The 12941-nt window shown below is 35.7% G+C and overlaps 1 protein-coding gene across 3 annotated transcripts in view; it reads right to left on the bottom strand.

Moving 5' to 3' along the window:
- Positions 1-5245: 5245 nt before the first annotated feature.
- LOC126367196 (netrin receptor UNC5B-like) overlaps positions 5246-12941 on the bottom strand; it is a 195949-nt gene continuing 188253 nt past the window's right edge. For 2 of the 3 annotated variants that reach the window (XM_050010616.1, XM_050010615.1), the window contains 5 exons: positions 10765-10902; positions 9024-9174; positions 8431-8552; positions 7282-7515; positions 5246-6931 (listed from right to left, as the gene is read on the bottom strand). In XM_050010616.1, coding sequence (XP_049866573.1) covers positions 5751-6931; positions 7282-7515; positions 8431-8552; positions 9024-9174; positions 10765-10902 — 1826 coding nt within the window. In that variant the 3' untranslated portion in view covers positions 5246-5750. The remainder of the gene's footprint in view (positions 6932-7281; positions 7516-8430; positions 8553-9023; positions 9175-10764; positions 10903-12941) is intronic. The other variant, XM_050010618.1, reaches the window with a different exon arrangement.

The raw sequence follows: 12941 nt of genomic DNA, 5'->3' as shown, positions 1-12941 counted from the left end.
TGTTAATAGAATTCGTAAGTTACCTTCTAATCGCACTTTTGTAACTCAATACTCAACAACACGTTTATCACAGACTGTTTTTGTTAGTTAAAAAACGTTATTGTAACTTACCGTCGTATGGTAACTTGTGTAACATTTTGACTTTTTTGGTGTTGCCAATATTAGTTTCTCTCATACTACCCTCCTTAAGTAAATTGACAGATATTGTTCGATGATTGAAATTGCAATGATTATTATGGAGATTATGTCGAATATTTAACCTAGATATATTTTTATTTTTGTTCTTTAGACGGTTTGATATTTATGAATACAGATTCAGTAATTATTAGTACTTATTAACATTTTGTACCTGATGCAGCGAATGTATTTAGAAATATTTAATTATTAGTTCTACCTTCTTACTCACTTAAAAAAAACAGTGGTGTAATCTTGTAACTCAGTTTCTATATTAACATTTAGAAATCCTGCCTTGTGATTGGTTGAAATTGACAACTTCTGTGAATCCATTGACATTTTTGGCCAACCAAATAATAGGATCCTACTTGTCAAGATAGAAACTGGGTAGAACGATCTAAGGGGTTAAAAAGGTCACAGCGAAGCAATTCATCTAAAAAGACATTTGCGTATATAAAAATAAGTTCGCAATGACAACAAATGTTGATGAATTGCTTCAATGTGAACTTTTTCGAAGTAGAAAATTACTACTTTCCAGGTTTACAACATTTTACAAAACTTAATTTACATGTGTAGTTACATCACCTTTGTTAACCAAATCATAGATTCCTGACTTCTCGCCTGTCCATCATGTGAAGGCTACGTTTCTTGCTTGTTTGACTTTGTCTTTGTCAGTGAGCGAGTTTGGGAATGCATGAAATTTATTGTTCTTCGTAGTTTATTTTTACTTTGGAAGTTGACGTTCGTCTTTTTAAGTACGTCGGCGGAATATACTTACTTTCACGCGGGGGTAAATAAGTTGGAGCGCCGGATTTTTGATAGTCGAGTCAAAATGGAACCCAATAAATGGATTGCAAAACGAAAGTACAGTTTGTCAGTGATGTTTTCAAAGACTTCTTTCGTATAAAATCAATTATGTATATTTTGTGTGTATTATGTACTATTATGTATATTTTCCAGTCAGAAATGAAGAAATATAATGTAAAATTGAAAAACGATTATATATGACGCAAAAAAATTACGAACTTTGGAAGAACTGACAGTATTTAGAAATTGAAAAAATGACTTTTATTTAAAACATAATTATTATAATGTTAAATAATTAATTTAGGATTTTGATGTTAAAGTTTCATGTGGTGCTCTAAATTTTCAAGTACCTATCTAAATATTTTTTTCTTCACACAATGTCTAGTCAAAAGGTAAGTAATATATTGAAGGAAATAATTAAAAAAAAAAAACAATTTGCACAGTTAAACATAATTTATTTCATATTATTTTAATTATCACAGATCCATTTATTTTAATAGTCATCACGTTAACAAAAATATATAGTCTACGGTGGCGATGCATCCTCATTTACAAAATGATGGTTATTTTCAACTACTCAGTGTATTGCGGTACAAATATTTACATTCTATTACATTACGTATATACAGAGATGTAAAGAAATGCAATCTAAGAAAAATTGGGACAAACACTTTGATATAAATGTGTTTTAAATGTTGCTACAAGTCGGTTGAATGTGTAAACTCCTCTTAGATTAGTTGTGTTTTTTATAATTGTGTATTGATTATGTAGTATTTTAAAATGACCTAAGGAACACATTTTATACAGACCCAAGTAGCATTGGCGAGTCTAAAAAGGGGATATTAGATATCTAATAGAATGCGATTTGATTGTCTACCTCTAGAGTAAAATATCCCTCAAGTTATCTTCAAGAACGCTTATAGATAGCCTCTAGCCAAGTGGGCACAACCTTGTAGCTATTCATAAGAAGGAGTTAAGAACGCACGAATAGATAGAGTTAAGAGTTGAAAATTTTCAAAGTCTAAAGGCGTACTTCTAGAGTCTTTCTAAACTGTTTATAGACCACAATGTGCACTAGTAGATAGTCTATAGATAATGTTAAGAGCTAAACAGAAATCTTTGCATGTGAAGTTTTAAGACCAAATTTTCTTAACATTAACAGCTTTAAGATAATTTTTATTTGAAATAGACAACGATTCATAATGGCGCAGATCTCACAAGAGTAAAAGTTAATATTACAACATGGCGTTACAAATTTCTAAATTCCTATTTATTTACCGCTTATACGGGCTGATACTGTCACCTAGACATGAAAAACCTAATGCGGATGAAAGTTTCTCGTGGAATTTGTGTAAAACTCTCTTAAAATAAGAGCGCCCGCTTTAAATGTAATATTTAATTAATAATTTACCAAATAAAAAAATATTTTGGAAAAATAATATTTTTTAAATTAGATTTAAATGCTTTAACCATTTATTTCATTCATAATATAGTATTTTAAAACGTGTAGAATGATTTATTAGACATAATTTATTCATAAAAACACGAATAAATAGTTCGTTATAATAATGTAAAAACGTATCAAGCAATAAAAATGGCGTCTAGTTAAAATTGTCTAGAAAATTGATTCCTTTAGAACAAACATTCTAAAGAATTATCTGTAGTATGGCTCTAGATAATGACAAGACTATTTGTACTTGTTACATACTAAACTTACTAGTCGAAGAAAAAACAGGTTTATGAGTGATTTAAGATTGCCTATAAACTGTCATTTTTGTATACTGTTTTATCTTCTCGGAGCATTTCTAGACATTCATCAGAGAACTGTATTTTTTACGTTGTGAACAATTATGGATGGAATTGTGCAGAAGCAATCGATTGCATTAATTGACGAGGGAAAGTAAAATATTTTTATTTGTAAACAATGCGAAATATAATCTCAAGTCATTTAGATCTTTCGTTAAATTCAGTCTAGTATGGTTTAAAGAAGGCGATAAAATGTATGAGTGGTATTACATCTATCCAAAAATGCTCAGACGATAACTTCTTGTATATAAACATAGTTACTTTGTTTTTAACTCCCGTGGAGACACTTCGTGCGTTGCGTAACCCTGTGATATTAGCGTCAAAACGATATTGAATTCTCTTTTATAAATAAACCTACCATTTGTAACATTTTTCAATTTTTTGTGTTCATCATTATCCACCTTAGGATTTTGTATTATAAGTGGCTGCAAATAGTTTCTTGATTTGTAGTTCTGCCTACCCCTTCAGGGAATACGGGCGTGAGTTTATGTATGTATGTATTTTAATTTTTTTTTATTTAAATAAGTATAAAGAAATTTAATAATAGACGTTCTGTACGTTTTTCTACCTCTTAGGTGAATTTTATTATTGGACTTACTTGCAATATTAGAGATTCCTAGAGTTTTAGTTTTTTCAAATCTAGCATATTTCTTTTTTTTTAATGGTATATAATGACGATGACACAGGTTATTTTCTCCTGATATTATTCATTCTGCAAAATAGAACTCGCTATTGCAAAATAGAATTTTTATCCGTGCGGCGACGGAGAAAGAATACGATTGTCGCCGCCCCCCTCTTCCCGTGGGTGTCGTAAGAGTTGACTAAGGGTAATTCGAAACATAACACCTCTTTTAGCTGGTGGTAGACCCCGCCACCTGGTTAGCTACCACCCTCCCGCCGGAGCCAGGCGCCAAGCCACTTGCTGCGTTCCGTCTGAGCGCTGTTGTTGTGTTGCTTAGAACCGATTTGGATCCTTAAGCGACGTCAGGCCGGGAAGCTCCCTCTGGAGGGTAGTGGGATTCGAGGCACGGTCTTGCCGGTGGCCGACCGCAGGTAGTTGGGGGCCGTGTGGTATTCCGTCAATCAGCACACGACCCTAAAATGATTTGTGACCGCAGTGCAGTAATAATAAGGTCGCTTTTTCTAAACTTCATTTTTGTGCATTTCTTTTGTCTATGGTGGTGGTTTGGTGGTTTGTCCATGGCAATCCGTCAATCAGCATACGACCCTACAACTACCAATAACAATCACAGTGAAGTAATAATAAAGTCGATTTTTGTTTGAATAAAAGTCATGATTGACAAATAAGTTTTAAATTTAAATTGGTGGGTAGATTAATACCCCTCTTACAGGTACAAGTGGCAAATCGCTTCACCAGCCCCCTCCATCTCAAAGGCACCACCACAAAGATCACCTTTATACTCGGCGTCAATTTGTACACATCCATGAATAATATAAAAAGTTATGTCATTACGATCTAAGAAATTAACACATCCAAGGTCCTCTAAGACCTCTAAGTCGGTCCAAAGCATTTAATCTCTCGCCTCTTGAACTATATCTTGAGTATGATGCAATATATCGGCTGAACGCTCACGTCAGAACCAGCTGGGAACCCCAAAAAATGAGATCGTGATCTTTAAATTTTTACTGTCTCCGTTGCATAAAGCCAATCGATCTAGTAAAATTGCACTTAGTTATGCTATTGTTAGGCAAATAAACACTGGAAACACTGTTTCACTAGCAAATTTTTAGAATAACTATAACATATCTATAAAAGTAGTTTATTTAGACTTTAGTGTCTCTCTAAAACAAAGATAAGAGTACCACTAGCTAAAATTGAATATTTGTAGAAAGTTATATCTTAAAATATACCATCTTATCTATAAAATATCTTGAAAATAGGTTCGTCTAGGCTTTATTCATTACTTATAGATAATATTGTCTTAAGATAATCGTCATACCTAGAAATGTACTTAAAATAAGTGCTCTATAGAGCAAATTATCTAAAAATAATCAAATATTAGTGAAGATACTCTATAAGAATACTAATACTTTATAAAAGCCATCTGTAGAAAGCCCTTGTCTAGAAATAAACCACGAATAGACTATCAATAGATAATTTAGTTTTAAGCCTCCAGACCGGTGCTACTTGGGGAGGCTACACGATGCGCTGCTGCTTCGTTGTGTCAAGTCTACATTATTAACCACAGAATATTTCGCTGCGATTTGTAATCAAAACGAAATACATTGAGATTGTAGAACAACAAAAATCCAATGTCATTACGCGTCGTGTGTCCCGCTTTTACATACATTACAGTATAAAACGGCGCATCCAACCAACTAGTAACAACTTAAGTAGATAAATGCAATAGCCTTAAGTCTCATACAAATAGTACAAAATGAACTGCTAAGCTACTTTAATTCCATAACAGTAAGCTCAGATTAAATGCGTATAACATTTTCAAAATTATTGCCAATAAGTGCTGTGGCATCCAACATTTGGCACAAGGGTCGAAAGTCGAAACTCTAAAAAGCAAGACATTGAAAAAATACATAAGCAAATAAACATGAACTTAAGCGATTTCGATATAATGAACACTCAAACACTTATAAAAATTAACAAAATTATCAACCGTGACCACCTATTGAGGTTGGCAGTGTTTCTTTAAAAGACATTGTAGGCACTATTATTGCTACTATAATATAATTTATTTCTTCCATCGCTTATCTACAGCAGAGATAATAATATTCTATACAAAATATACTACCACGATTTTACAAACTTAGGCCGTAGGCCTACGAAACTATACTTTCTCTAAATATAACATTTAGACTACATATTAGTTACCAACAAAACGTTCCTCTGATAGGCCTTTGCTTTCACATTCCTCGCACGTGATAAAACGGTAAAACTTCGCGGGTACAGTTCGTTAATTAAAGTCAAGATGCGAATGCTTGTAGATTCATAACCACGACGGTCGCCCTTGTAACAAGTCCGCGGCGTCGTGGCGGTCCATCTGCCGTAATGCGGCTGCAAGAGCCGCAATGGCCCCGGGACCGCGCTCCCGACACTCCCACAACTCTAAAATAGCTTCAGTAGGCGAGCTCTTAGTGGCGAACCACGTGGTGTATCTATCCACTCCCAGTCTCGACGCCAGTGCTCGCCAATCATTCCCTCGAGCGTTCGGCGGATCCAACACATTGCATAATTGCCTCTTCACTCGCGCGCTTAGTTTAAATGGCCCCTCCCCTGTACACTCGCTGATTCCTGACTCGCTCACCGTCACATTTCTTTTGGAACTTCCATCGCTTCCGTCCTCACTGCGGCACATGCGAGCTTCTAGAAGATTCTCTGTGATATTGAAACTACGCTGCGACTCGGCTCTTGGAGATCGACCGCGTGGCGATCGGCTTCTTACGTCTTCGAGAGATATTCGGAATGTCTGTTTGTAAGAAGGATTGGTCCTCTGACAAGCTGATATTGTGAAATCAATGTTGTCGCAATCGTGAGTTCGTTCCAATACAAAACTACAATGGAGAGCATTGTAGTGTGAGCTCCATACGTGATTGAATGGAATTTCTTGGTAACCAATTCCAGGCTTAGCCTTCCAGCCAGGACTGACATGTTCTAGATTCATGCAAAGATTGGATCCTCCATCTTGAAACAGTAATGTTTTTGGACGATCAAGCAAAACTCCACCGAGTTTCTTCTCCTGTTCTTGACAATAATAAGCAGCACATGGTGTGTCTTCAAAGATATATAGTCTGATACTATATTCTGGGGAATTTTCATTCGGCATAGCTGGGGCATATACTGCTAATTGAAGAGCCTTGACAGCTTTCCCATTGAAACTTTCTCCGACCAGTACAAATGTTGACAGCATGTCTGTTACTAGGTATATTTTATCGTTGTCAAGTTGCGTGAAGACTGGAGTGTTGATGGTCTCTTGTCCAAGACCAACTATTTTCTTCCACTGCGGCTGATTGTTGTCAGGTTTAGCATTGTTATGATCTATGGCGTACAGTGAAAGGTTCCAAAAGCCATGTTTGAGACTAGCACAATGAGGAATTTGTAGGATTACTGACTTGTTCAGCTGAAGACGCGGTGGTCCACACTTAACTACTGGACTCAGTTGCGTGATACCTGCGGGGCAAGAATTATTCTTAATAAAATAGTTTACGGCACAAAATGCGTTGTCTGTTATTAGGCCGGTCTCGCCAGGGGCGTAACCGATGTTTTTTCTTATAATCACGGACGGATTTGATAGCATAATTATAGAGCAAATAAATTAGCGTTGAATGTTGCGAAACGGTTTATTTTTATTGGTTTTCTATAATGAAGTACATGGGCACCAGGTTTCTAATCTATAAATCTTGCGTTGTTTGGAATCAGTATCTAATTACGAACGAGTTTCGTTTTAATCAGGCTTGTTATTTCCTCAACAGCTTACTTACTTAAAGTAGTCATAATACTGTATAATTTGTAGAACTTACCTTTACCGAGTCTGGGTCGGTATCTGTCATCTTTCACGACAGCGACGTAGATTTGTTCGCGCCGACCCCTACTCAGGGATGCTTCGGGAACATTTAGGGCTACTCCAGCGGCGGGCAAAGCCAATCTCGCGCCAGTATTAGACACTGACAGAGACTGGGAAGTGGGCGAGTTGGATACGAGTTCCGCTAGTTGCAACGTCACTGATTCGTTCGCCGCATCGTACATGGAGCCGGCTGCAAAGAAAATTGGAGTTACGAACTTCGGCGAAGTTGGAATGGTAGATTGTAGAAAGATTGTGATACATTATTCAAAAGAGAAGATGTAGTGTTGATTCACTTTAAAAGTTTTCTCAGTCGAATGGGATACTTCTTTAGGTTAACACCTTGATGTTTGCGATATTATGTGTAACACTATCAATCACTTTAGAGGTCAAATTGTTTCATAAAACGCTCTGTCATATCGATGCGTATCTAACATGAGAACGCGTGGTTATTAATCAATCCCACCAACCAAATAAATCAATCAATCGACTATTGCAGCAATTATCGAGACTGAATGAAAGCAGGGATTGGCAAAAAAGCCTTGTTATAGCTTTAGACAAAAGAATTTCAACTAACGCAATCATATCCATGAGAAATGCTGACATTTGTAACAGTCCTTTAAATCAAACAAGTTCATATTGAGGTTAGACGTTGAAACAATACAACGTGTTCAATGAGTTACATTGTATCATGACGACCTTTGCTAGGCGTACCTTGTCGATAGTACAAGCGCTTATTGCGATAAAGGTTTCGTGTTACAATCCCGGCTAAACAAACATTCCTTGAAACCAAGTAATGGTTCTTAAGTATTTATTATTATTGACTTCTGTGTATTGGCTTGACATCTAAACCATCACGTATATAGTTTCCAGACTCGAATAGGTATTGATCGCGCTAATTTAGGAAACGGTACTTTCTTAATTTTGTCTGGTCTGGATGCGGCTCCGTAACCTGAACTGTCGATGAGGGATAGCATGTTCAACAGGAGGACATTATGATTTTTAAGTAGCACTATCTACATTCTTATTTGCTCTCTATGTTCTGTCTGTAGCCTGTAGTTACTTAGATTATTTTTAACGGAAATATAATATAAGTTTGTATACTTACAGCTGGTAAAACAACTGGACACGGAGTGTTCAGACTCGCTGTAAGGCTTACTGTCGTAGTCATCACTTTGGCCTTTGCTCGATGCACAAGGAGTGATCTGATGATCTACCGGTGATGCGTAACTGTTGAATAAAAAAATATTTTACAATTCGGCCTAAGATTACAAATGAATGTTTAATTTAAGTACTTCTCTTTATTAATAAAATTTTCTTTGGTGTTAGAAAATCTGTAAGTTTTGTGCCTTGTTATGTTATATTTGCTAATCTAAGATAATGATGACGTTTTCAACAGAATACTAAATATTTCATCAATTTAAAATGACTTTATAGATTATTCTACTGCTTCACTTTTCTAAACTTTTCTTAAGGTTGAGTTTTTGATTTTCGGTATGAAATCCATACAGAAATATTTATTTATTTTAGTTCTATCCTTATTTACCTACTTGAAATTTTATTGCTTCCCAGGATTATCCAGTTGCAAAGTGTAGGTAATTAACCTGTTTACATTCCGAGTTACAGCATTATCATGAAAAAGAGCCACGCTTTCGTCGGTGTAGCTATCGCCATTCTTGTCGAGAGAAGAGTTATACAAACCTATTAGTCAAATGCGGGACGTCGTAATGATGTTCAGCCCTGGTATCCGGCTGAGGATGTTCGTATCTCGGAGGTCGGTGCTGCATCAGGTCCGGAGCCAGGGAGAGCGACTGCTTCTCTACTGTCGGGTACATTTCCGGTTGGAAATCTGCTTGAGGGTAAAAGTTGAGTTGTTACATCGGCAATATTGTCAAAATGAATGTTACTTATTGGGTTTCTCGTAAAAAAATACTGCGACATTGTGTCCATTTTTAAATATTGGGTACATTCTCATCCATTTCATTCATTCGTTTGTCGTACTTTTTCATTATTAAGGGCTTACTACTTTTTACCATTCGACTCACCATAAACACATAATATAATCTTTCTTAGAATTTCACATACTAAGTGGTAAGACGTGAAGATGTACATAAAGGCTTATTTACGTATTTTTAAAAATTCTGTAGTCGTTACTTTATCACCTCTCCCCTAGTCATCCTGACCACGTACAGGCGTGGTCATAAAAAGTAAGTAATAAAGTCGGGACTTTTCTCAACTATAGATATATGATATTGAGACGAACGATATCTTAATAGTTATAGCTTTTTTGTAGGTGCTGATATAATCTGTAATGTAATGAAGGCACTTAACCACCACACAGTTCTTAGGTTCGAGTCAATGCAGGAATTAAACTTTTATGAATTAAGAGATCCCGAAAAACGAGACCGATCTTCATGTCTATTGCATAGATTGGCCGGAAATCGTTAAATCGGCTTTGGTCCAGCAGTGGGTGCTATAGGCTAAACTAGAACTAGAACTTAATGAGGCCTAGGTGTGCGGCAGTGTGGTAAAATATTCTCCGCACTCTCTCTTAATGATTAGGAAAGCTCTGTGCCTTACATTGGATATGCTTTACAAGAGAAAGAGATCTCAACCATGGTCGTTACCATATAAAAAAAAATTGTTATAATAGGAAGGAAATGCGAGCACATAAAACATAATCTGATAAGCGAAGGCAAAATGAAACACAAACAATTCCAATATGGAGTTAACAAAGTATTACAAAAACGTGGATGAAACAAAGCAGCTTAGCGAAGCTTGTGACGTGTCGCGTTGAGGTAAAAAAATGGCTTCTCTTTATCGTCGGGGTCATGAGGTCACGACCCGTTTCAGACAACCCGATAATGTTATAGGCTCATATTACATTCAAAACCCCGCCATATGAAGAGGAGAGCTTAGGGGTATCGGCAGCCGATCTTGATGTATTTGAGAAGGGAAAGACGAAGGAGAGAAAGATGGTCATATTTGGGTCAGACGTTAAGCGTTCGGGAGTTGAGAGAGACAAACTGTGTACGATTATAGACCAATTGTATCAATAATTTGAGATGTGTTAAGTTAACTGACACATGTTTTAGCTTTGAACCCGCGTATTTCTAAAACTTGTAAAAAATGAATACTAGAATTTCAAACTGTAAAACGAATTATTTTTTTTTGTATAATAATATGTGCAAATGTCAAATTGCAATATCGCTTTCTTAGATGAATTGCTTCGATGTGGCCATTTTAACCCCCGAGTTTTAAATTAGGAACCACGAATGATGAAACAAAAGCACATGCCAAAAAATATTTTCAATTTCATTTCACAGTTCGAAATTCGATCTGGATAAAGAATTCAGGACGAAGAGACGTTCACTTATTAATAATATATGCGATACCGCAAACTAGACTAAAATAATAAAAAGAAAAGAATAATTAAACGTACCAGTTCTCGTCATAGTGTAGAGAGAATGATCTCGAGTCTTCCTCTGCAAGAGTTTGTAGACGACCACAGCACCAGAGAGGAAGACTACTACTGCCACTGCTATGCCGATGTAGAGAGGGATGTCACTATGTGCTACCACTGTTGAAGGAAAGAGACAAGTTAGTGACGACGTCTCATTCACGATGAAATGCAATGATGGCTTTATTCGTCAGTTTATCATTATCAATCGATAGGTAGTTAGTTACCAATTGCCTATTTTTAAATCTTGAGAGATAAAGTTTGTCAAATTAAAATGATTTACAATTAGTAATTAAAAGTATGATGGAATAAGTACATGAAGATAAAAATGTAAGACATAAGATTTTCATGAAACAAGTTGAAGCCATTAAAACTAAGCCGAAGTTTTAACGAATTCTGCGCTACAAGACAGATGAAATAATACACGTCAGAGATATTTTCCAACAAAATGTAATGTCATTCTCAGACTATTAAAACTGACGTCTTCACAAAGCATTTTATTCTGAAACCGTGAGCATTTCAACGTCCCAACGCTGGCAACATTTAAACAAAGCAGTAAATTACAAAGTAACTTGAGGCTTCCACCCGCAAAGTTTTATAACGTGAGAAAATATCGCTGTGCCTGTCAAAGAAAATTTTTTCGACGAGAATTCCTAAAGTTTGCCTCGACGGGAGATTCTCGGCACAAATCCTCGGGAAGGTTGTCGAAAACTATAAAATTAGCCATCAAAAATATTAACTCCACCTGTGTGCGACACTTTACGAGTTTTTGACTATAAATGTTTTGTTCTTCTGTGAAGAGGGACGTTTCTTTATGTGTATGATTTTAGGGCTCAAAGTTGCTTTGAACGGATGTATTTCTGTGTTGATATGTTAGTGGTAAAAAGAAGCTTGTACGACTTTCTGGCAGCGCGCCTCGATATTATTTATGTCATCGCGTCTCCCACTTTACGATTGGCCGGAGGCGCATTTTAACGATTATTTTTTGTGTAATTTGGTGCCGTGAAAAGGACCCGAATTAAGCACGCCCTTTTTTCGACGATGTTTTTTGGAGATGAATGAGTACTTTTAACTGTACGTGGGTTGGAAACGACATGTGCATTTCATTTTGTCAAAGTTGGAGAGGTTTTGTTTTGTGTTACGTCATAAGGTAGTACTGTATATTCAACATCATCTCTCTTTCTCCTCAGTTTCTCCGAAAATCATTTGCATTTAATGAAAGATACCAATTGGACTGCAGTTGTTTTACCATAAAATAAACGTTTATTCTTTTGTGTTAACGCCCTAATTATTGTTGTGTCATTTCATTACAGTATTTTTTTGTGGATAGATATTTTATTTTTCTTATTCAAAAATATCTTATTTCAGTTCATTAAAATCTACTCAATTTTATTATAATATCATTATTATATATTATTATTTACGATATTTTTTGAGTTATATTAGTATCATTATATTTATTGCACCATCCCGTGCTCCAATGCATATACTTCTTTCACCCTAAGGTTGCCTGGCAGAAATTGCTGTTTAGCAATAGGGCCGCCTATTGTGCCTATTTTTATTCGTATGTATATGTCCTTGTATATGTCGTTGTGCAATAAAGTGTTATTGATTGATTGGTGGCTATTTGATATAACACTGATGTATACTGATGCCTTGCAGTACCCGTAACTAAACCATTTACCGAATCGAACGATACCAAAACTGCACAAACGTAGCAAAGCCTATAAAACGAAAGGTTGTCAGTCGTAAAACCAAAAACAAAACTGTATCGACCACAATGAAGCGGTCACGTTGGTTCGTTCGATAACTGGATAACTACGTGTAATGAAAAACATTAGCAGTTGGATCTGCTGGTGACGGGTGGGTTGAAATTGTTAAAACTTGTTGATTGTTGATGGTAATCGACTGTCGAAAGTTGTTTAAATGCAAGATACATATAAATAGATGAAGTCTTGAAACAAATTTGAGTAGATTTTAAACGTTAAGATCACAATTAATATTAGTAGGATTCTATAGAATGGGAATGGGAGGGAACTTTTCATACTTAAAAAAAAAAAAATTTACAGACACGTAGCTTTGATATCTTTAAAAATTTTGCATTTATTATTTATCTGATGTCCTTAATATGCAAAATGTAAATAAAACGAAATCAAATC

The sequence above is a fragment of the Pectinophora gossypiella genome, chromosome 5, assembly GCF_024362695.1.
Source record: "Pectinophora gossypiella chromosome 5, ilPecGoss1.1, whole genome shotgun sequence".
Taxonomy (NCBI): Eukaryota; Metazoa; Arthropoda; class Insecta; order Lepidoptera; family Gelechiidae; genus Pectinophora; species Pectinophora gossypiella.
This window is presented reverse-complemented; position numbering and strand designations above follow the sequence as displayed.